At 40.0% G+C, this 24,290-nt stretch overlaps 1 protein-coding gene across 6 annotated transcripts in view; it reads right to left on the reverse strand.

The window, feature by feature from the left end:
- Positions 1-7,293: 7,293 nt before the first annotated feature.
- The window catches only part of LOC102079580 (uncharacterized), a 29,408-nt gene continuing 12,411 nt past the window's right edge, over positions 7,294-24,290 (reverse strand). For 2 of the 6 annotated variants that reach the window (XM_019355794.2, XM_019355792.2), the window contains exons 5-24: positions 23,631-23,845; positions 23,386-23,479; positions 22,402-23,025; positions 22,250-22,301; positions 21,345-21,519; positions 21,028-21,251; positions 20,859-20,930; positions 17,661-17,830; positions 17,322-17,576; positions 17,132-17,219; positions 16,843-17,048; positions 16,607-16,732; positions 16,414-16,518; positions 16,188-16,301; positions 15,950-16,063; positions 14,613-14,699; positions 14,394-14,426; positions 14,163-14,304; positions 14,018-14,071; positions 12,674-13,937 (exon numbers count right to left, since the gene is read on the reverse strand). In XM_019355794.2, coding sequence (XP_019211339.1) covers positions 12,775-13,937; positions 14,018-14,071; positions 14,163-14,304; positions 14,394-14,426; positions 14,613-14,699; positions 15,950-16,063; positions 16,188-16,301; positions 16,414-16,518; positions 16,607-16,732; positions 16,843-17,048; positions 17,132-17,219; positions 17,322-17,576; positions 17,661-17,830; positions 20,859-20,930; positions 21,028-21,251; positions 21,345-21,519; positions 22,250-22,301; positions 22,402-23,025; positions 23,386-23,479; positions 23,631-23,845 — 4,113 coding nt within the window. In that variant the 3' untranslated portion in view covers positions 12,674-12,774. Of the gene's footprint in view, positions 8,275-12,673; positions 13,938-14,017; positions 14,072-14,162; positions 14,305-14,393; positions 14,427-14,612; positions 14,700-15,949; positions 16,064-16,187; positions 16,302-16,413; positions 16,519-16,606; positions 16,733-16,842; positions 17,049-17,131; positions 17,220-17,321; positions 17,577-17,660; positions 17,831-20,858; positions 20,931-21,027; positions 21,252-21,344; positions 21,520-22,249; positions 22,302-22,401; positions 23,026-23,385; positions 23,480-23,630; positions 23,846-24,290 lie in introns of those variants that run through there. The other 4 variants (XR_003218281.1, XM_025904869.1, XM_019355793.2 and 1 more) reach the window with 4 other exon arrangements.

Here is a 24,290-nt window from a genome sequence, read left to right on the forward strand (position 1 = left end):
TAAATTCACAGACACAGAAAGTGGCATTTAAAAGGTTAAATCAGCACGCAACCTAGGATGTTGCTGTCATCTTTCCACTCCTTTAAAAACAGAGAAACACACATGGATACATCCACCCTGTCGTCATGTGGAGGTGCAACCTCACTGCTTTTAGCATTTATCCACCTCAGTTAAATCTATGGTCAGAGCTTTGTGACTTTTTTTTTTTTTTTTTTTTTTAAATTTGTAATAACGTCCTGCACATGTCGGGCCCAATTCATGCATTCAACGGACCCGTCTGTGTTTTGATTAAAATTTTGTTTCCTAATGAAGTCAGCAGTGGGTTGTTGAAAGCCGTTAACCAGAACATAACTTAACTGCTGCTGATGTGGGCTGGCCTTCTCTGCACACTCTTCAAGGCCGCTATGTTTTCTGCCAACTTCTAACATTTGACATTTTCCAACAATACAGAGTGTTACTATAACCAACAAGCAGCCAGTAAAAACAGTTTCTTTCACACAAAATCAGTAAAACAGAAAAGTAGGAGCTAAAGGGTTAAGTCTGCCCACACTCATGTAAACATACAGTCTCTCCTCCTCTGGTCTCTGTCATCCTTCTGCTTCTGCAAAAACAAGCAAACAAACACACACACATCCACCCTTTTTTCACTGTTTGGGTGGATTAGGTATTAGAAGTGACTAATCCTAAAATAGTTACCGTCTTCTCAATTTCAAGTCAGTCACATTTAGTCCACATCATCAGTCCAGTCACAGTCCTCTGCATTTGCATTTATACCAATCACATGCATTCATAATGATCATTGCTGTCAGTGGAAAACCGCACACAAATATAAATATCCACTGACAGCAATATTTCATCATTCCAAAAACAAAAACAATTCTTATTGCTTTTAAAATGGATTGAATCGCTACAATCCTTTTAAACACAGGACTTACCATCTGATATGGTCAGCGTCCTAGGTAGGTGAATTTTCTGAAGCCAATTGTAATCTAGAGAAGCTAACCTTATATTTGCTCTCAATTAAAGTGTTTTATAGCGCTTTTGCTCCCAATCTTGCAGGCCTGCTTTTAAATCATCAACACACAAAATATCACCCCCAGAAGGATGATACCTGGCAGGTTTTTTCCTAAGTGCACTGTTACAAAAAAACCCCAACAACCCCAAAACACATATTAGGCCTGGTTCCGGGCATGTCTAAGTGTAAAAAAACCCAAAAAACAGTCTTTCTCTTAGAAAAAGAAAAACAACCCAAACCTAACTGGCAAAATCAGCCTGGTACTAAAACAAAAACCCCCAAATCTACCGGAAAAATCACAGGAAAAGTTTTGCCTTCAAGTGAAATAACAGGCTGTAGGGGTTGGAACCTGCCATGCAGTGCTGCAGTCTCTGCTTCTGGCTTTAATTAACAATTGATGCTTACATGGTCTGAAATCAGGCTTAAGAGTCACTACCTTTGTTAATTTTCCCCACATCATATTTACTGGTTGCCCACAAGTGCTCCAGAATATCACACAATTCTTGAAAGTCTGGGGCCAACCAACATAGTTCCACCTGCTAAATACACAGCTAAACTTTCCCCCTTTTTTATTAGCAGCTGCACAGTTCACACAACACTAATGTTCACCATTAAAAGCTTCCTAAACACTTCATATCAATGTTTTATCACTGGAATGTGAACTTCTTCCCCAGGTCTGTGCTTTTTTTTTTTAAACTTATTTTTCATTTTCACAGACCCAATCATTTCATTTACCTTTTCTTCCCCTTTTTTTCCCTCCCCAAACATAAAACGTGTAACATGCTGTCAGGTATTTCACAAAACAAGTTTCGTCTCATGTAATCAGAGTGTATATCTGGGTGCAAGCTTCACCCATACATCAGAAACAGGAAACTAATTTCAATCCTCTGCTACATCTTATTCACTTGTTTTATAATCCAGTCATCCTTCCCTGATCTAGTAACAATCAACTAATTTGCATATCAGCTATTAACCCTCCAAGTTGACAGGACAACAGAAGTGCATGTTCAAAATATTATCACAAAAGAGAATTTCCTTCATACAGTAAATTACTTGTGCTGCACCAATCAAGCAGAAAGTATTTGACAATTTACTATATTAACAACTAAATTTATTGTCTGATCACTGGTTGGTCAAACCAGAATCTCTTTTTTTTCTCTTCACAAAGGTTAAACTCTTGTCCTGCAACCTAGAGAGTTAGTTGGCAGCAGTGGATACACTCAGCATTTGATAACAAGTGTCTGAAATTTGCACAATTTTAACACTGATGAGAGATAACTTTAAGTTTTAGGGCAGTGTTGCTGTGTGTTCACATTGTCGAGTCTCTGAACTGCATTTTGTCTTCAGGGAGAGATCGATTGCCCTCGAAGCTTGTTCTTCAGTGTAAGGTGTACATGGAGTGAAGCTGTGTAATATTCAGCCAAAACACGGCTGGGTGTGGTTCCAATTATGTTAATCTATCATTTTGCTCCGGCCACTGTGCTTGTGGAGGACGTTGATCCAGTTCCATAGCCACCTGTACAAAAACACTAAAACATCTATTTAATATCATTTTCATCACTGCTCATTAACACTTTCCCTCTATTATTCTTCTATCCACATTTTAACACATCTCTTTCCATCACTCTCGGATATACACACACCCACAGCACTTCTCACACACACACACACTTTTCTTTACTGTATTCCTCAGTTTCTACACACTTCATACTGCACACACTCTTTCCCATATTTCTGAAAGGAGTATGGGAAAGAGGCCAACTCCGGCCACCCGGAGGTGGCCGTACTGCTGACCTCAGCTTTGTGGACAACCGCGTTCGCCGTCCAGCCTTTTCCTTGTGGTACAAAAGTCTTAAACACCATAAACTAAGGACAGAGTCCTTCCCACAACAGTCCTGAAATCAGGCATCGTTTTCCTGAGGTTACCCTCCCAGTGGTCCATCCAAAACAAAAAACAACAAAGCCTACAAACAAAAAAACAAAAAACTCTTATCCCTGTCAACATCTTTCTCTTACACAACACATACTTCACCCATTTGGAGTTTTCACCCAGACCACCTCCAGGGACACAATCTCCCCACGGCTCCTGTAGCCGCTTTGCTGAGCTCAGCACCCAATTGCAGCCGGGCCTCCCCTCTGCAGCCTTTGCTTCGGTACAAAGTGCTAAAAACCATAAACCCAAGGACAGAAGAGTCCTTCCCAAGGACAGAAAAGTCCTTCCCACGACAATCCATAATTTAGGCGTCGCTTTTTTGAGGTTTTCCCTTTTTGTGGTCCGCTTGAAAATTCCCCCCAAATCAAAACAGCACACCGTTGCAGATTCTTTTTCCATTTCTTTCCTCATAGTTCGTTAAATTCCTGCATGTGTGAGTCGCTGAAGGCCTCTAGCGGTTCCCCCTTTATTTGAAAACAAAAGAACGGTGGGACTGGGGCAATTTTCCCCCAGGATGGCCAGTCACCGCGTACCTGCAATTCAGCGAAACTCACGTGAGGAATCCTGTTCGACAACGCCAAATTGTTATGGAAATTATAACAATAACCTGCAACACACCCAGTGAGCTTGATTTGAAGTGGGTTTAATAAACACATTGCAATGTGGAGAGAGCATCCCAGTGAAACAGCAGGACCATCTCTGCGTTGTGGCCACCACCCTTACATCTTATATACAGACACACAGACAAAGAACATTCCCCAAACTCTTACATGTTGGCCCCTCTCACGGGGGGGCTATACCTTCTCCCGCACAAAGAGAATTATGACCTTGTTTTCTGCTTAGCCTTCACCTAAGGATTTACATCCCTGACAAGCAGAAGGAGTCTCACTATCTGTTTAATGTATCCCATTACAATGGCCTCACTGTGTTAACTTTCCACATGCGTGTAAAGTAGTGGCAGGAGCAGAGGCGGAGGCAGACATTTGATACACCCGGGGATTAGCCATAAAGGGTAGTATGCATGTGAGATTGGGGTGGGGGGTGGGGGTAGAAATGACTGAAAGAGTAATAGGCTCTGTTTTGAGTTTTGTTCAAAAAAGAATGACTTCATATAAGGAAAAATATATATCACATATGCAGGACACCTTAAACTAGTTTTTTAATTAAGCAGCAAGGCAGAACAAAGTCGGGGCTGTATCAAGACACGAGGACTGAGCCTCAATTCAACCAGACCCAGAACTGATCCGGAATTAAAACAGGACTACATCAGTTCAAAATCAGGACTACTTAGGACTCAACCAAAACAGAACCACAATCAAAACTAGATGATAGTAGCACTGAAAATCATCATAGACCTGCACTACACTTATTTTTTAATTCTACCAAAGTACACTATTTAGATTGAGAAAGGTTTATATAATTATTTAGCCTTGTTGTGCAAACAAGCCTGCATAACTTAATAAATATAGAATTTGAAAAATAACAAACCTAAAAAGAAACACTAGGTACGAGATACATGAGTACCTATGATACGGTGATACTTTTGGTAAACAACCATTTGACTAACATGTCTGTCTCACCTGCTCTTGTTCCCTCTCTGCTCCTCTCTCTCCCTCTCTGTTCCTTTCTCCCCCTCTCTGTGCTGACAATCAAGCCAAACACCAACATCATCAAATATACAGTTGAAACCAGATATTTACATACTCTTCAGATAAAAACACACTTTTTTAATTGTAACATGAAATCAGACTAAATGTTTATTTTTTTTAGATTGATAAATATAAAAAACATATTTGTTAACTTTAAGAGTAAAGACAGAAACTATCTGTATTTCTTAATTGTAAATGGCACCAAATTGTATTCAAAATTGAGCCACACTTATGGAGCTCCACAATTCTTTTCCTGGTGTTTTGGTTGACATCTCTTGATTTTCCCATGTCACAGAAACAGGCTCTGTGTTTTGCCTTATATGCAAAAGGCAAAACACCTTACCTTATATGTAAATTGATGGCACAGGTGTGCCATCAATTTACTCACATGGACTCTACTAACCTATCAGAAGCTTCTTAAGCTCAGAATGGAATCGTCTGCAGTTTTCTTATTAATGAACAATAAACTTAGTGTATATGTACTTCTAAACTTGATGAAAGTGATAAAAATAGACAGCTCTGTCTCTCTTTATTCTGACATTTAACTAATTCAAAAGATATTTCAATATTTATCCAAAACAAAACAAGTTTACTCTAAATTGATGTTGTACAGTAAAAAAATGTTCTTGTGTTTTCCATAAAGTGTATGTAAATATCTGGTTTAAACTGTGAATATACTGCTGTGTATTGAAATTCCTCTTGTTTTGCATAGAAATATACTGAACAACATACAAATCATAATATATAAAATAACATCTACCAGAGTTTTTTCTTTGAAAGAAGCTCCTTATGTCCATTCTTGTATATCAGTACGATTTATTTAGCCGTGGAGGGTAACAACTGAAAATATGAAATAAACACACATGTAAGCCAAGACTCTCTAAAGAAACAGCATTGTTGTTGTTCGGCTTTTCATTTCGCCATTTGTTGATTCACTTGAAGAACAAGTAATGTAATATGGGTGAAGTGATCAGTTTGATATCAATCTTTCATGATACACCGTCATATTTACATTATTTGTACAGTATGAATGATTTGCTTTGGTACCTGGTCAAACTTCAGTTCTCCTCTGTCTGCCTGGCTGCGCTTCTCCAACAGCGCACTCCTAGGCAGCAGCTCCCCCCGCCCCCTCGCTCAGTCGCTTCGTGTCTGAGCTCGGATCATGCCAATATTAGGGGGGATTTACGCACAGTCGTAAATTCCCACAGTGTGCACTATGTGCTTCGAATATTGTGTGTAGTTTTTGTTTTATACAGTTGTCAGCCAGGCATCTAACTATGAAAAAATTACACTCCCAAAAGACCCCAGGCTTCTGAAAAAACAACCCGGGCTTAAGCCCAGTAAGAAACCCCCCGCTCCGCCACTGGGCAGGAGTGCTCTTACTATGGTAAAGTGAGAAAGTGATATTACTATAACTAATGTGATATAATTAAATATGTGTTTAATATATGAGAAAAGAAATCTGCCACCACACACTATTGTGAACTTTTCCCCACCTCAGCCAATGGACCTCTGTATGATAAGGCATGTCGGCAAACTCTGAATCTATTTCTGTTGGGTCGGTGTTCCCACAAGTTCTAGAGACTTATTCATCATGAAAGAAAACAAGACAGTCAGCGATCGATCGATTACTTGCGCAAGGGAGGCCTGTCTGTGTCCAGCACGAAAATGACCCCGACGATGGCCTCCTCCTGCTGTCTTTTATTGAGAGACAGTTCACACAGCAAAGCAACGCCCACATGGTTCTAAGACAAGGCTTTGTATGTATATGTGTGAACTTCTGTATGTAAGAATGTGTGTGTGTGTGTGTGTGTGTGTGTGTGTGTTTTGGGGGTGCGTTTGTGTGACCTCCTGATGACCAAAAGGGTCATAAAAGCAGGAAGCTTACAACACAAGAAACAGATCTTTCAGATAGGATGTATCTACAATAAAACCTCCCCCAACACAAAGTGGTTAGAGGTGTTCAGGATCAAAAGAATGGCTTTGATAATACTGCTTGACATAAGACTGTACAAATTTAAGAAACACAATGGCAACATTCAACAATTAGACCTAACAATTTCCTGCACAAAAGACTGAAATTAACAGTAATTTAAACCTTTAGCTAGAATAAAATTGACCTTTTGCGTTACAGTACTGTCACGAGTTCAAAATATTGGGGATGGATACAGGAGGAAAACCAAAATAACAACACTGGTCCGGCCGGGTCAAGTCAAACGATGATTTTAATGAACACACGTGTGGGAGATGAACACTGCACGCAGACAGCATCGATCTCTCACCGAAAACTACACAATAGTTTTAATGAAAATCAGGGTATTGGAACGCCCCCTCATGCGTAAAGTAGGTACAATACAATCAATGTTGACAACTTTTAACACATCAAAAGAACATCTTCTTCTTCCCGAGGCCAGATCCTTCCCAGTAATCTTCTAACTCTGCTTATCCCCTAGAACAAACTGTCTCTTCTGCAAACATAATCTTACAGCTACAAGGCTTTGCAAACTATTATTTAAATATTTGAACTCTCCCCTACACATGAGTTTAACTACTGCTTGTGTGTGTACGTGTGTGCCTCGACCTCAGCATTCACTCTGTCTACAAGGACAGAGGCCAACTCTTCATGTGTGCAATAACCTAACTGAAACCATACATGTAATATGTTGAATAAATGTTCTAATCAAATACCACTATTCAAAGCTTAATAAAAGAATATAAATGAATAAAGGATGATAACTGACATAGTATGTGTTTTGTAAGCGTGTTCCTTCCATAGCTCAAGATCCTTAACACAATAGATTGTTCGAACCTCGCGCCGAACAAAGCTTCCGACCCTCCGCTAGTTGACCGAGCCCCCTCTTTAGCAAGCACAAAAATACAATGCATGTATATGAAAAGAATTATCACTGCACCTGTAATAGAAAATGTTAACATGGGATTATGACGATACCTGTAACAGAAGTTGTAACACAAGGCCGACAGCCTAAAGAAATTCTTTAATGAAATAACAATTAATGATGATGAGTAAATGAAGTAATGAGTAATTATTGCCAATGCACACTACTTAAAGTTTAACAAAAGATATAGCTAAATAAAAGATCATAAAATAACATGATGTAAGTGTCTTGTAAGCATGTGCGGCCTTCTACGCTCTACGTCACTTCACTCAATAGATCAGCCAGACATCCCACTGACTGTAGCTTTTAACCCTTACTGACTTGAGCACAACTCCATAATAAGCACCAAGCGGCAATATGATCATGGTTACACCTGCAATGAAAGATTATGTGATTATACTAACACCTGTAAATAGAAGATTAACATGAGGTTATAACAATCACTGTAATACAAACGTTAATGTAATGTCAATATCTTCAATAAATGCTTTAATGCAATGCTTATTATATGATTTCTGATGCAATGATAAAATAACAGTAAAATACCTCCTCTCAGTACTCATTACATGCTCCATTTTTAGGACTTTACTACACAGCGTTTGCTGGTGTGTGATGCAGTGATATGCTGTTAACTCACCCGTACAGTTCACATCCTGCATCTTTTACTCGAATCCTGCCGAATAGTTCACTTTTTTCACCACACATTGCGGGCGCTCCATCTGTTGTAAGTCCAACAAGTTTGTCCCAGGGCAGACCTGGATGACCTCTAATTTTCTGCTTCTAAATTCAGATAAAACTGAGGTTATTGTATTCAGCCCTGAACATTTTAGAAATATGGTATCTAACCAGATTCTTACTCTGGATGGCATTACCTTGGCCTCTAGTGACACTGTGAGGAACCTTGAAGTAATTTTTGACCAGGATATGTCCTTCAATGCACATATTAAACAAATATGTAGGACTGCTTTCTTTCATTTGCACAACATCTCTAGAAATATCCTGTCTCAGCGCGACGCTGGAAAACTAGTTCATGCATTCATTACTTCTAGGCTGGACTACTGTAATTCATTATTATCAGGATGTTCTAAAAACTGCCTGAAAAGCCTTCATTTAATCCAAAATGCTGCAGCAAGAGTACTGACAGGGACTAGAAAGAGTCCCTGAGACATACAGTTAAGCCCATAATTATTCATACCCCTGGCAAATTTTGACTTAAAGTTACTTTTATTCAACTAGCAAGTTTTTGACTGGAAATGACACAGGCGTCTCACAAAAGATAACAAGATGATGTACAAGATGCATCATTGTGGGAAAAAAATATTTCTCAGCTTTTATTTACATTTGAGCAAAAAGTATCATGTCCAGAATTATTCATACCCTTTACAAACTGTCACAGTCTCTGGGAAAATCCAAAGTTCCATACCATTCCAAATAGTCAGAGCTGTTCTAAAGCATCCTAATTACCCTGATTAATTGGAAATAGCTGTTTTACTCAACTCAACAGGTGAAAAACAGCAGCTCTCTGCAGGTGGTCTGTGGACATTCATGGCCAAGACAAAGGAACTCAGTGAGGACCTGCAGCTGTGCATTGTGGCTGCTCACAAGTGAGGAATGGGCTACAAGGCCATATCCAAATGTTTTCAAGTTCCAGTGGCTACAGTGCAAAGTATTATTAAAAAATACAAGATGTTCCGCACTGTGGAAAATCTCAGAGGACGTTGTCGGAAGCCAAAAGTGAAACCTGTGCTGGCCAGGAGAATAGTGAGAGAGGTGAAAAAGAATCCAAGGATCACCACCAAGGCCATTCTGGTGAATCTGGGCTCTGCTGGTGGCAATGTCTCAAGGCAGACAGTCCAACGGACACTGTTGGGTTCCACGGATGCAGACCAAGGAAAACGCCATTTCTCCAGGCACTTCTAAGGCACGCAAAAGCTCATTTGGCCTTTGCAAATGCTCATCTGGACAAAGAAGAAGGTTTCTGGTCTTCAGTGTTATGGTCAGATGAAACAAAAATTGAATTATTTGGTCACAATGATGTTGCCTTCATTTGGCATAAAAAAGGAGAAGCCTTCAACCCACAGAACACCATCCCCACTGTCAAACATGGTGGTGGGAACCTAATGCTTTGGGGGTGTTTTTTAGCCAATGGACCATGGAACCTAATCACAGTAAACAGCACCATGAAAAAAGAGCAATACATGAAAATTCTCAACAACAACATCAGGCAGTCTGCAGAAAAACTTGGCCTTGGGAACCAGTGGACATTTCAGCACGACAATGACCCAAAACATACAGCAAACGTGGTGAAGAAATGGTTAGCAGACAACAACATTAACGTTTTGCAGTGGCCTAGCCAGAGTCCTGACTTGAATCCAATTGAGAATCTGTGGAGGGAGCTAAAGATCAGGGTGATGGCTCATTGCTAAAGATGAATGGGCAAAAATGCCTGTGGAGACATGCAAAAAGCTGGTCTGCAATTATAGGATGCGTTTGATTGCTGTAATAGCCAATAAAGGCTTTTTTCTATTGATTATTGAGAAGGGTATGAATAATTCTGGACATGATACTTATTGACGGAGCGTCTGTGGAGAGAGTGAGCAGCACTAAGTTCTTGGGTGTGCACATCACAGAGGATCTCTCCTGGACGTACAACACCACAGCACTGGCCAAGAAATCACAGCAGCGTCTCTTCTTTCTCCGCAAACTAAGAAGAGCAGGAGCACCAGCCCCCATCATGTACACTTTCTACAGAGGCACCATCGAGAGCATCCTGTCGAGCTGCATCACTGTGTGGTTTGGAGCCTGCAATGCGTCCTGTCATAGAACCCTCCAACGCATAGTGAGAGCTGCAGAGAGGATCATTGGTGTCTCTCTCCCCTCCCTCCAGGACATTTACAGCACCCGTCTCACTAAAAAAGCCCTTTGCATAGCGGCTGATCCCACGCACCCAATGCAAAGCTTCTTCAAGCTGCTGCCGTCAGGGAGGAGACTGCGGAGTCTCCAGGCCAGGACCAGCAGACTGAAGGACAGCTTCATCCATCAGGCTGTCAGGAAGCTTAACTCCCTCCCGATTCTGCCCCCTCTCCCCTCTCTCCTCCACGGTCTCACTGAACTCTGTCACACACACACACACACACACACACTCTCTGACTCACTCACTGGCCTGCACCAGTTATTAGTCACTTTGTGGAGCATTGGACTGCCATTACCTCATAAGACTTTGTTGTTACACTATCTCCTACCGTACATTACCAAATCTCCATTTGCACTATTTGCCTATTTGCACTACCTTGCCTGGTTTACACCCAATGTCATTTACCCTTACCTGAATATTGTATATTGTATAGCTTTTTTTTGTTATATGTAAAATTGTACTGTATTTATTTAAATTTTTACTTTTTAATTATTTTACTTGCATTTTTAATCACTCTCTTATATTTAAATGTTCATTTGGGTTTGAGAGTAACGAAATTTCTATTCTCTGTATGTCCTGTACATGTGGCAGAATTGACAAATAAAGTTGACTTTGACTTTGAAAACCTGAGAAATATTTTTTTCCACAATGATGCCTCTTGTACATCGTCTTATTATCTTTGGGGAGACACCTGTGTCATTTCTGCTCAAAAAAGAACTAGCTTGTTGAACAAAAGTAACTTTAAGTCAAAATTCGGCAGGGGTATGAATAATTATGGGCTTAACTGTATTTCTCCTGTTTTGGCTTCTCTTCATTGGCTCCCTGTTAAATCCAGAATTGAATTTAACAATCCTGCTTCTCACATACAAGGTCTTAAATAATCAGGCCCTCATCTTATCTTAATGACCTTGTAGTACCATATCACCCTATTAGAGCACTTTGCTCTCGCACTGCAGGCTTACTTGTTGCTCCTAGAGTATTTAAAAGTAGAATGGGAGGAAGAGCCTTCACTTTTCAGGCCCCTCTTCTGTGGAACCAGTTTGGATTTTGGAGACAGACACTATCTCTACTTTCAAGATTAGGCTTAAAACTTTCCATTTTGCTAAAGTATATAGTTAAGACTGGATCAGGTGACCCTGAATCCTCCCTTAGTCATGCTGCTGTAGGTGTAGGCTGCTGGGGGATTCCAATGATGCATTGAGCATTTCTTCTTCAGTCACCTTTCTCACTAACCATGTATTAATAGACCTCTCTGCATTGAATCATATCTGTTATTAATCTCTGTCTCTCTTCTGTCTTTATCCTGTCTTCCTTCTCTCAGCCCAACCGGTCGCAGAAGATGGCCCCGCCCCTCCCTGAGCCTGGTTCAGCTGGAGGTTTCTTCCTGTCAAAAGGGAGTTTTTCCTTCCCACTGTCGCCAAAGTGCTTGCTCATAGGGGGTCATATGATTGTTGGGTTTATATCTGTATGTATTATTGTAGGGTCTACCTTACAATATAAAGTGCCTTGAGGCGAATGTTGTGGTGATTTGCCGCTATATAAATAAAATTGATTTGAACCGAATTTTCTCCACAATAGATGTGTGTCAATTTTGTCTTCAATGATGAGGTATCTGGAGACTGCTGTCTTCAAAAGTGTTTTGTCATGCTCAATGATGTTGTTTGACCACTGTCACTTTTCTGCAGCCATGTGTATCATCTCATTTTGCCTTTCTTCTGAACAATTTGCCTGTTGTGCTCGAGTCAGGCTATGAATGCATTATCACCCCAGGCTGCGTTTCAAAATAGCACTCTATAAGCAAAGTAAAGTCGGGCAGGGGGGAGAACAAATCTGCAAACCGATGCAAAATTGAAGTCACTTTTTCTTTTGTTAGATTAACAAGTTCAATGCGGCTCCCTATGTGGATGAGAGCAAGTGGTTCAGAAGATGTGATAGATTGTGGTGCTTGGTCTTTCCCCCAGTGGTAGGACCTCTATGTACATTCTGATTAAGTTATGAAATTTATGTGAACATATTAGCCTTATGATTTTACAACTGAAACTTGTGTAGATATAGGACCAAATGGCATCAAATGGTTTTACTGTATAGTACAACATACCCCAAAACTTCAGCCATTACATACTGACATTATATCTTAAGCTTTGACTTTTACTTCTTCAAGAAGCATGTCTCCTTTCTTAATTTGACTGATCTCACATATGGTGGAATTATATAATGTCAAGTCTGAGAGCACCAGTGATTCCAGAAAATAAACGTGACAGTAACTCATTAGATGATCACTTTTAATTAGCAACTCTTTCATGCACCTTATTTTCTGAGACTTTCTCTCGCCATTTCTTTGAGAACTCTGTGGATTTTTCCTTCTTTTATTTCATAATCTTAATTCTCTTCTCCAGAGGCTCTGCCTGTATCTTTTCTTCCTTCCGTTGCCTTTTGCCCCTCATCTTCTCCAGAGGCTCCTGCTGTACTTTTTCTTTTCTCTTCCCTCCTTTGTCTTCACGCTTCATCTTCTCCAGAGGCTCCTGCTGTACTTTTTCTTTTCCCTTCCCTCTTTTGCCTTCACTCTTCATCTTCTCCAGAGGCTCTGCCTGTATCTTTTCTTCTTTCCTTTGCCTTTTGCTCCTCATCTTCTCCAGAGGCTTCTGCTGTACTTTTTCATTTCTCTTTCCTACTTTGGCTTCACTCTTCATCTTCTCCAGAGGCTCTGACTGTATCTTTTCTTTCTTCCTTTGCCTTTTGCCCCTCATCTTCTCCAGAGGCTCCTGCTGTACTTTTTGTTTTCTCTTTCCTACTTTGGCTTCACTCTTCATCTTCTCCAGAGGCTCTGACTGTATCTTTTCTTCCCTCCTTTGCCTTTTGCCCCTCATCTTCTCCAGAGGCTGCTGCTGTACTTTTTCTTTTCTCTTCCCTCTTTTGTCTTCACGCTTCATCTTCTCCAGAGGCTCCTGCTGTACTTTTTCTTTTCTCTTCCCTCCTTTGTCTTCACGCTTCATCTTCTCCAGAGGCTCCTGCTGTACTTTTTCTTTTCTCTTCCCTCCTTTGTCTTCACTCTTCATCTTCTCCAGAGGCTTCTGCTGTACTTTTTCTTTTCTCTTTCCTACTTTGGCTTCACTCTTCATCTTCTCCAGAGGCTCTGCCTGTATCTTTTCTTCCTTCCTTTGCCTTTTGCCCCTCATCTTCTCCAGAGGCTCCTGCTGTACTTTTTCTTTTCTCTTCCCTCCTTTGTCTTCACGCTTCATCTTCTCCAGAGGCTCCTGCTGTACTTTTTCTTTTCTCTTCCCTTCTTTGTCTTCACTCTTCATCTTCTCCAGAGGCTTCTGCTGTACTTTTTCTTTTCTCTTTCCTACTTTGGCTTCACTCTTCATCTTCTCCAGAGGCTCTGCCTGTATCTTTTCTTCCTTCCTTTGCCTTTTGCTCCTCATCTTCTCCAGAGGCTCCTGCTGTACTTTTTCTTTTCTCTTCCCTCCTTTGTCTTCACACTTCATCTTCTCCAGAGATTCTTCTTGTATCTCTTTCTCTTCCAGTTGTTCTTTATTTTAAGAAAATAATCATTTACTTACTGATTAAGTTAACATTGTTCATATTGTGCAATATAATGTTAATATTTACCTGAGGTTATTATTGCTGCAGATGACATTCCACTTTGGTCTTTCTTGTTGTTATCTAAGACCATATGAGAAATAAATACATACCACTTCACCTTAAAGTTCTTTGAACTTGTGTATTTTTACTACAGCTGCTGGTTTCCAGTTACCAGATCTTGGTATGGTGTCTTCAAAGAGAGTTGACTGATGAAAAGTGAGCCTCTTCAAGTAACTGGTTTGGTGAATCACACTTTTTTCCGAATTCTTATTCACAGTCATTGCTGTGTCTTGGTTTACATAGGCCTGCTGCATCTGAAAAATGATGATCGACAAAGAAAAACATGGGTACTTTAACTCATCTAGATGTAATATTCAGATTTGTTATGCTGGAGTGCTCTTACACCAGGAGGGACCTCCAGTGCGACTTTGTCCTTCTGCGGGGAAAAAGCCAAACAATTGTTTAAGCATGGTTGTGATCACACGCCTCAGTAGAAGAAAACTTGAAATGTACACACAAAGGCAAAGATCTAATTTCAAAACATACGTATCTTAATTGTAAAAGAAAATCTCATCAAGTGTGATTTACAGTTTTGTTGACATTTGTAATCAATTGTTCTTACCATGGGTGTCTTGAGAGTGACTGAATTCAGAGTAACAACTGGAATTTGGTGTTGTACTGGTAATAAGCTTATCGCCGTTTCCCTGTCCTGTACATATAACACACAGAAATGCAAGAAGAAGAAAAAAATTATAAACCAGTTTCATGTTGGTATTGATGGTTTAAATACAAATCAAACTGCAAAGAATGAACTTTATCCCCCTATTTGTGAGTAAAAGCATTTTGTAATAGTGCACCATTATAAGTGCCTGTGCTGATTTGTTAGCAAATAGTTTTTGGACAGTCCAAGTCCTTAGAACTCACTGCTGGTATTATACATACACCAGCACGATCATTAGATTCACTGCAGCTTTCTACTCCTCCTCATGACCTCACTAAAAATGGACTGCAGCTAACTCACCTCTTCCTCAAACACATCTTTTCTGAATTGTCTTTGAATTTATCTGGTGGAGGTTTCCCATCATCTGTTCCATCCTCTTCAAATAAGCCGAGTTCTTCTTCTTCTTCTGGCTCCTCCCTTTAGGGGTCACTACAGTGGATCATCTGCCTCCATCTTATTCTATCCATAGCCGCCTCCTCGTTAGGTGGACTGATTCTTATATAGCGCTTTTCTACTCTCCCGGAGTACTCAAAGCGCTCTATACAACATGCCTCATTCACCCATTCACACAAGCACTTCTAAACACAAGTGCAACTAATAAACATTCACACACATTCACACTCCGATGAATGCATCGGAGGGCAATTTGGGGTTAATATCTTGCCCAAGGATATTTGGCATGCAGACTGGGGAAGCCAGGAATCGAACCACCAACCTTCCAATCAGTAGCTGATCTGCTCTACCGCCTGAACCACAGCCGGTAGAGCAGATCAGAGCAGAACTGTGGTATGAACCACAGTTCATACCAACCCTATCTATATCCTCCATCACTATATCCTTGAACTCCCTCTAAGGGCTTGCTCTTTTCCACCTGCCTGGCAGCTCCATATGGAACAATATATTCACTGTGCCTCTTCTACATATGTCCAAACCATGTCAGCTTTGCCTCTCTAACTTTGTCTCCAAACAGCTCAACATGAGCTGTCTCTCTGATGCACTCATTTCTAATCTTCTCCATCCTGGTCACTCCCAAACAAAATCTTGGCATCTTGAGCTCTGCCATCCCCTGCCTGGCCTTTTGCACTGGTTGTTGCTTCGGATGCTTGACTCCTGATATTTAAACTCATGTACCTTCAATACCTTTACTCCTTGCATATTTCATATGAGCTGACCAGCTGACGTAAAAGAATACAAAGACATATTTTGTTGAATGCATTGAAACAGAGGACAATTTTTACCTTTTCCATGGCCACTTTGTGAATCATTTGTCCCAAATGTTCTGCTTCATCCTTTGAATCATCCTGTGTGGGTCTGCTATCATGTGTCCCATCCTCTTCAGATGCTGCCGCCATCTGTTTTCAGAGAAGACAACAATATGTTTGGCTCATTTTTGATGGATTGATTGTGGAAGCACTGAAACTGAGGATGAATCTCTCTTTGTGGCACAGGACACCCAGTTTTGTTTTTCTTGGCTACCTTAGGAATCCTTTTATGTTCTTGTTCTTCCTCCTCTTCTGAATAGCCTTCAGATTCATCCTGTGTGGGTTTCCAGTCATCTGTCCCATCATCTTCAGATGAGCTAACAGACTGCTTTTAGAGCAGAAAAATATATATTTTACTCATTTTCCATGGATGTGTGGAAACAAAACACTTACATCTTTAACTGCAGGAGAAGAAACTCTGCTGGATTTTTCTTGCCCACCTTAGGAACCCATTCTCTCGCTTCATCCTCCTCCTCCTCTTGTGGATTGTCTTCTTGTGTGAGTTTCCCCACACCTGTCCTATCATTTTTGTAAAAGATGACCATCTGATTTTAGAAAAGTAAAAATAAAAAGGTAAAAGATTAGTAATCAGTGAAAACACTAAAAACAAGTACAAGAACATACATTACATACTTTTCTCTTGCGCAACTGGTATGTCACTTTTTGTAGATGCTCCACCTCCTCTTTCAAATCCCGTTTAGTTTCTCTTATTGTGGCTCCAGCACTACCGGCACCCTCACCCTGACCTGGGCTCACCATCTGTTTATGGTACAAATTAAATATGTTTTGTTCATGATGGAGTAAATGATTATATATGAAAGAAGTGCAACCAATCAAAACTCTTACCAAGGGAATCAGGGCACACATACCTTGTTACTGCTACACTGGAAGAGCCTTCTGTCTAAAAGCTCCTCTGTTCCTGATGACTGCTGCTCTTCCTTGTCAGATCCTTCACTGTCCTTGTCCTGCACAGATCCTCTGTCCTCTCTCCTTTTCCTTTTCTTTGCTGCATATGTTGCAATTGCATGGGTGGTCAGTGCTCGGCTCTGGAGTGTGTCCTCTGCAGGGTCCTCAGCTGTGCAAAGCAATATTACTAAATATGAATAAATGTAAGTGTATAGATAAATATATGACTTCACTTTAGCTTGTTTAAATAACCTTGGTAAAATCTTTTGGCTGTGACGGCATCATGGCACATAAACGTTGCCACTCTGTCATAAGATTTACGTCCCAACTGTCGCTTGGCCTGAAAGAATAATGTTTTAAAAAGAAACCACATGAATAAAACCCATGACACTTTAACCTACTTCATTGTGTGTCTAAAAATAAAAATGAAAGGTTTTCTCACGTAAGTGCTACAGGAGGAACGTATCATGTTGAAGGTGGGGACAATCCCCAGATTCATCATCTCCCAGGCTGCCTTGAAAAATTCCGGTAGTCTATGAAGAACACCTCCACTGGAACTGTGGAAAAAAGTTGATGCCTCCGAACCCCCTTCAATATACTCTCTAATATGATTGTAACGCTGCAACCAGGTATACTCATTCTTGTACAGGGGGACAGCTGCTTCCCCATGGTATCTTTGAGTTTTGTGCTGTTTAACCTAATACATGAAAAGACATGTTTATTCTCTCTGAGCAGGTGACTAAAGAATGTATACTTGGATTTTTATAGTTTTCCTACTTACACGGATGATGCGGGCACCCTGCTTAGTTTTTTCTGCCATTTCAACCTCCTCAGTAGTCATGTTGATGACCACTCCCTTTCGGTGGCCAGTTATGGCAATGAGGTATCCACCCAACAGTCCAAAAAACAATTTCAATATTGTTCTGTTCTGGGGTTGCTTCTCGAGGTCATCTGTAAAAACACAAAGAGAACACTGTATGTATCAATATGCTATGCCAATACATACACTGCATTTACATGTTCAGTCCCTTTGTGCAGATTATAGAGGGACTTTACAAGCACCATGTCTCAAGGACCATGCAAGCACCACAAAGTACCAAACAAATTTTCCAGACCAACCATACAAAAAACCCAGTTTCCAATTACAAAACCCTGTAATGTGTCTTAAGATAGAAGATAGAAAGAGATAAAAGTCTCACGCCCCTTGCCTCCTCTACATATAGATAACAAATGCAAACATGTTTAAGTAGTAGAAATGGCTGTTATAATGGCTGAGTGTGTGTGTGTGTGTGCGTGTGTGTGCGTGCGTCCGTGCGTACATGATCCAGCTTCAAACTAGGCAGCTTTGCGGGTTTGTGAAGGAAAGCAGGAAAGTATACACATAGTCACACACATAATATTGAATCAGTAACAACATTAAGTATTGTAATTGTTAAACACAGAAACATGATCTCAAGGTGATTTTATTGATTGTTAAGAAAGTTCCACAAACATCTAAAAAAGATGAAAATATAACTCTAAATATCGAATGTAAATCTGTTCCAGATACCATAACTTGTAACTTGTTTTACTGAGGGTTAGTTATGCTCAATTTCTGGCATGTTGAAAATAAATGAAACAAAGGAAAATAAATGTGTAAGTTAACCAGTGTAATGAATCTGAGAATAGAATAACAGTGATTCTAATAACAGGCCTCACAGAGTGTCTGACCTTGGTGTGTGTGTGTGTCTGTGTGTGTGTTTCTGTATGTTGTGTATAATGTGGCTGAATGTGACACAGTGGAGCTAATAATCTCAAAGAATATCTGACAAACAAAATGTATGTTTTCATAAAAGCATAAAATAACTAGAGAAATAAATGGTAATTAACTGAGTTTTCAGAAGCATTTGAATTGGAAAGGGATTACGTTACAATGGATGTTCTTGTGAAAAGGTCCTAAAGACAAATCTAACTGAAGTAGAATCACATAAACTGAATGAAACATGAAGTGATTTACATCCAGATGTGATTGAATATGAATTCTCTATGTCAGTGGTTCCCAAACTTTTTTTTGCTAGGCCCCCCTTTGTTTTACAAGAAAATCTTCGCGCCCCCCCCAACCACTGCCTACTGTAATTTATTACAGTAGTGTAATAAACGCTACGTCTACACCTACACTGGTATTTTTAAAAACGCAGCTGTTTCTATGCGTTTGGACCTTTCGTCTACATGTAAACGGCGTTTCGAATCACCGAAAACTGAGATTTTTTAAGACTCAGTTTTTGCGTTTACGTGTGGATGGAGAATAGAGAATAGAGAAAAGAGTTCGTCACGCAACGTCAAAGGTATGTGCCTTTTTTCACGCCACGCTGTGCCACGTTATTGTTTACATGAGATGAATTTCTACAATGGCGGATAGATACAAAATACTGTTAATCTTACTATCTTCAGGTTTTACATGCTTACATATACACATGCAGTTACTGTCCCTCCATTTAGAAAGGCAGAGGCGTCATGGTGTAATTATTTTACGTGTAGTTGTTTTTTTTTTCCTGTGTAATAATATTCAACATTGCTATCAATACATTTTTCAAAAAATGCCTCTCTGTATCCCACAGTATCTCTCAGTATCCCACATAAACTGTGGGATACTGTTTGTCTGTGATTTGAACAGGGGGAACAAATCATGGCAGGATCAGCCTGATGTTATTTGTATCGCACTGTAACTTTACTGTATAAAGAGCTAACATCTCCAAAATGTCAGGAGTAGTTCGTAATAACTAACTTACTGTGAACTAAAAATGAAGAATGTGGGATACTGTTTTGTCCGTGATTTGGAGAGCTCAGCGCGCGCTCCCGACGCAGGGAAAACCAATTCTGCAGGGGAGACCTACCTTGGCACTTGTGCAGGTGAAGCCAAAGGGAAGACATGCTTCACCAGATTTTCTAGTCTTTGGCTTGGAAGGAAGCTGGTTTGGAAACATATTTGGCGATGCTTCATCTCCTGCTTTGTGTTTGTGTGGGAGCCCTGTCAAAAACCTGTCCAAGCGTTCTTTTTTTCCTCTTTTTTTTTTTTAAATTCATACCGCGCCCCCCCCCTTGCACTGGCTCTGCCCCCCAGTTTGGGAACCTCTGCTCTATATTAAGAATAACAATGAAAATGTAATGAAGCATTTACAATTTTAAAAGTTACACATTGATAGATAAGGTGTGGGAAGATATGACGTCCAGTGAAAAGGTGAACAGGTGAAAAGGTGAGGTGGAGAAGATATTTTTCTTTTTTGTCTTCTGCAACATGAGCAGCCCAAAAGATTGGATCGAAGGGGTTCACAGTTGAAAACCTGTCCAACCTGTGAATTCATTCCTTTTCGTCTGCTCATTGTTGCTGTGTTAGGCGGTTAATTTAGAAGGATTTTGATTTACATCCTTCCTCCAACCTCTTCTCACCAAAGAAAAGAACACACTCAGCATTAGCTTAGAGCATCTTAGTTAGATAAGTAGAGTTTAAGTAATCTGATTATTGTTTTGTGATTATTTTATTTTCCTTATTCTCATTTAATTAAATTTCTTGCAATTAAAATTTAAATTGTGGACACCTTTTATGAAACAATAAAAGTAAAACTCTTTTTCTTTGTAAGTGCAAATAGCTCTTACACTTTATTCTAGCCATAATAATGAAAATAATCTTTACAATCATCCCAGAAATAACAAGATCAAAATGTGCAGGGCTCCATCTTAATCCAGAGCTGCACATATTTCACTGCAATGGTGATGTGTTTTAGCTCTGGCTTCATGTGCATTACATTGACCAAGCTGCACATTATTCTTCAATTTAAACTGGACATTAGACAGAAAAGACATAAGCTCAGTTTCAGTGTGTGGGTCACTGTGATGTAAAGATCTGTAGGGGCTTTGTCTTAACACAGATCTGAAGTCTGTATAATCCCTCTTAAGTAAAATGAACATTCAGTGTCATTGTGATCATTGTAGTGATCCATACCCAGTGCGGCAGCAATCTTCTGGGGAGCCTCTTCAATGAACAAAGCATGTTTTTCTGCTTTGACAAGCCTTTCTAAAAAAAATTTTAAGCACAATCCCTTAGACACTTTATTATTAACATCATGTCATTAAAGTAGGTAGAGGTATAGATGTGTATTATATACACGTACTAGACTTAGATCGGCGCACATTCAGCTGGTGCACGACTACTTCACGGCCAACATCTCTGTTACGTGCCCTCAGTTCGACCAAAAGGGCGTTGATCCTTTTATTTCCAAGTCTGACTTGTGGTGGTGACATGTTTAATATATATTTCATGAAAGCAATAGCATCCATGAGATAAGCTCTCTGAGTTGTTGGTTTAAACCCTTTTGCTTGCAGGTGTGCTAGAAAACTCCAAAGTCAAAAATACAAATTAATTCATGTGTTAAACTGTATATGCACACATATATATAGAAACTAATAATCATTCAAATTTAACACTTACTCACGGACTTTTCCATGGTTCCTCAGAAACAGAAGGTCAGTGTTTGGAATTGCTGGGTCTGCCATGAATTCCAGAAACTGGATGACATGAGTGGCCCGCTGCCTTGCATTTTCATGTATTTTTCTGCTAGGGTTCACACCTTCTGCATGGGCCCTAAATTCTTCCACCAGTCTTACTGATGAGGCAAGAACAGACATCATATCAAAGTACATTTGTATAGGGTTAACTGATGGCACGACCGAGCTGGACTGGCCATTGGGCATTTGCTCGGTGGGCCAATGATTTTTTTTTTTGTTTGGTAATGGTATAAACAATGAAAGGTGGTGTATTGGCCAGATGCTGGCCGGTGGTGGCTATGGCGGAGCTTCCACAGATTCAGTAACATTAATTAGTGGTGGAGGCCAGCATGTGGATGAGTGAAAGGGGAGGCAAGAGGAGAAACCCGAGGCGGCCGCTGATCCGAGTGTCAGGTGAACTGAACTTCAGGTAAGAAGTTATGACCTGCAGTCTATCTGGGTCAGATATAAACCAAGTTTAGGTGCAGTTTATTTTCATTGTGCTGACTTTTTACAGTCAGTTACAATAACTCAACTACTACAACTACAACTACTGGACTCTACAAACTGTCACTATAAACCAATTTAAATCCTTACTGCACAAGTTTTGCACAACTGTAAATGAGAAACTGTAAATTCCAAACAAATTCTCTTAATATTAATACTTTAGTATTTTGTTATTTATTATCTATTATTATTAGTAGTAATAAATACATTTTCTTCTTTAATATAGCTGCTCACTTCTATATGTTCATGTAAAGCTGTGGCTACAATGTTTATCTGTACATGACAATAAAACATGAAACTTGAAATTTTACAGTAGTAAGTTTGATAAGATATATTATTTACCATAGTGAGGGGCTTTGCTGGATGAAAACCGTTTACGTCTGCTATATTTAACCTGAAATAAAAAGGATCATTAAGCAGATTTGTTTATCAAAAGTAAATGAAAGAATGTTTCACAATGAGGTGTACAATCACACGAGGTAAACAATACTCACATTTGCACACTTGGTTGAAGAATGTATCTGCTTGAGCTCATGATTCCTATCAAGTTCACACTCTAGCAACTGCTTCACCACCTGTAGCTCAGTGAACAGTATCTGACAGTGTTTGCAACCAGGAGCAGGTGTCCTCGGGAGAGGACGTCCCCTCTTTTGCTTTGCTACATAGTAAGGTGCACTGCTTGGGATTAACACATCAGGGGATACCACTGTTGAATCACAAGTAATCTTGCTGGTGGAGAGAGAAGGAGGCTGCATAATTGGGATGGTGTGGTCACTGAGAGTGTCACTGGCAGAGAGAGGAGGCTGTAGGTTTGGTCTGGTAGAGTCACTGGGAGCCTCGCTGTCAGAGTCACCGGAATCGTCAACGGAATCGTCTCGAGCAGGCCGGTGGATCAGTGTAACATGGTCACTGGCAGCCTTGCTGGAAGAGGCTATAGCAGAAGCAACCTTTGACCCTTCCTCCAGTGCCCTAAAGATGCCCTCCTCAATTACAGCATCATCCACTTCATCCATGTGTGAGACCATTTGCGGTGTGGGATTTGATGCCCTCAGAAGTGCCAGTTCTTTAGCAATGTGTCTGTCCTTGGCCTTTTGCATGTAAAGTTTAATCATAGGTTTCTGAAAAAGTTAGTATTAGATGTGATAAGGTTTAAGTTTAAACAGTTTTCTGTGTAACCATATATCAAAACGGTCAGTATTTTACTTATTTGGGCATCCTTCATGTTTTTATCTATGCACACAACATGCTTTCTAGAGCTCGAGGAACATTATATAAATACACCATACGGACAAAGAAAGAACCACCGTATTCTTCTATAGAAACTGGAAGACTTTCATTTCACCAGAGTAACAAATATGTAAAATGCAAGGAGCTAAATGTAAGTCCCTTTAACATAAACATCTGATTCCAGAGATCAAGGGCTGCTTCACCAACACACAAAAACCACACAGAAACACCACAAAGTCAATAACATATACCTGTAATTTGTGGACCTTTTCCAGGTGCTTGTCAAGCCGATTAAGATGTTTTGACTGACATAAACGGACTGGACAGTCCAGATTTGCAGAAAAGCTGTAAAAATAGTAAAAAAAAAAAATGCTGAGTAGGAGGAAATAGAAATTGGATGTGTAAGATAAATGTATCAAATAAATGCAGTGTTCAGAAAAAATGTGTAGGGACAGTAAATATAAATTTATCTTTCAGAATTTATTAAGACACTTACTGCCGATGAGAAAATTGGCTCAAAAGAGTCAGCTCAGTTTTATTTACAACCTGCTCTGTGACTCTTAGGTGCTGAACAATATCAGCATATACATGTCCACATATGGGACACTTGTGTCCATTTCTGACATTGTGATGCCTTCGAGTCTTTGAGGCGACAGCAACCTGTTGCTGTTCCTCTGTCCTCTGCGGCAACTCACTGCTCACAAACGCCCTCTGTACACAAAAACAAGACGCATACAACTACTAAAATAAGTTTTATTTTTTGTCTTACTCTTACTTAATATTTACAAATGCCAATGAAAATAAATTATCTGCAGTACTGTTAGTAATTCTGACTACTTTTGATTTGACCTTTATATTTCTTTGAATATATATACTGTCTTTGAATTCATCTTGTGTACGTTTCCCATTACTCCTCCTCCTCATGACCTCACTAAAAATGGACTGGAGCTAACTCACCTCTTCCTTAAACTCATCTTTTCTGAATTGTCTTTGAATTTATCTGGTGGAGGTTTCCCATCATCTGTTCCATCCTCTTCAAATGAGCGGAGTTCTTCTTCTTCTTCTGGCTCCTCCCTTTAGGGGTCACTACAGTGGATCATCTGCCTCCATCTTATTCTATCCATAGCCGCCTCCTCGTTCATACCAACCCTATCTT

Source organism: Oreochromis niloticus, unplaced genomic scaffold, assembly GCF_001858045.2.
Source record: "Oreochromis niloticus isolate F11D_XX unplaced genomic scaffold, O_niloticus_UMD_NMBU tig00007460_pilon, whole genome shotgun sequence".
NCBI classification, from domain to species: Eukaryota; Metazoa; Chordata; class Actinopteri; order Cichliformes; family Cichlidae; genus Oreochromis; species Oreochromis niloticus.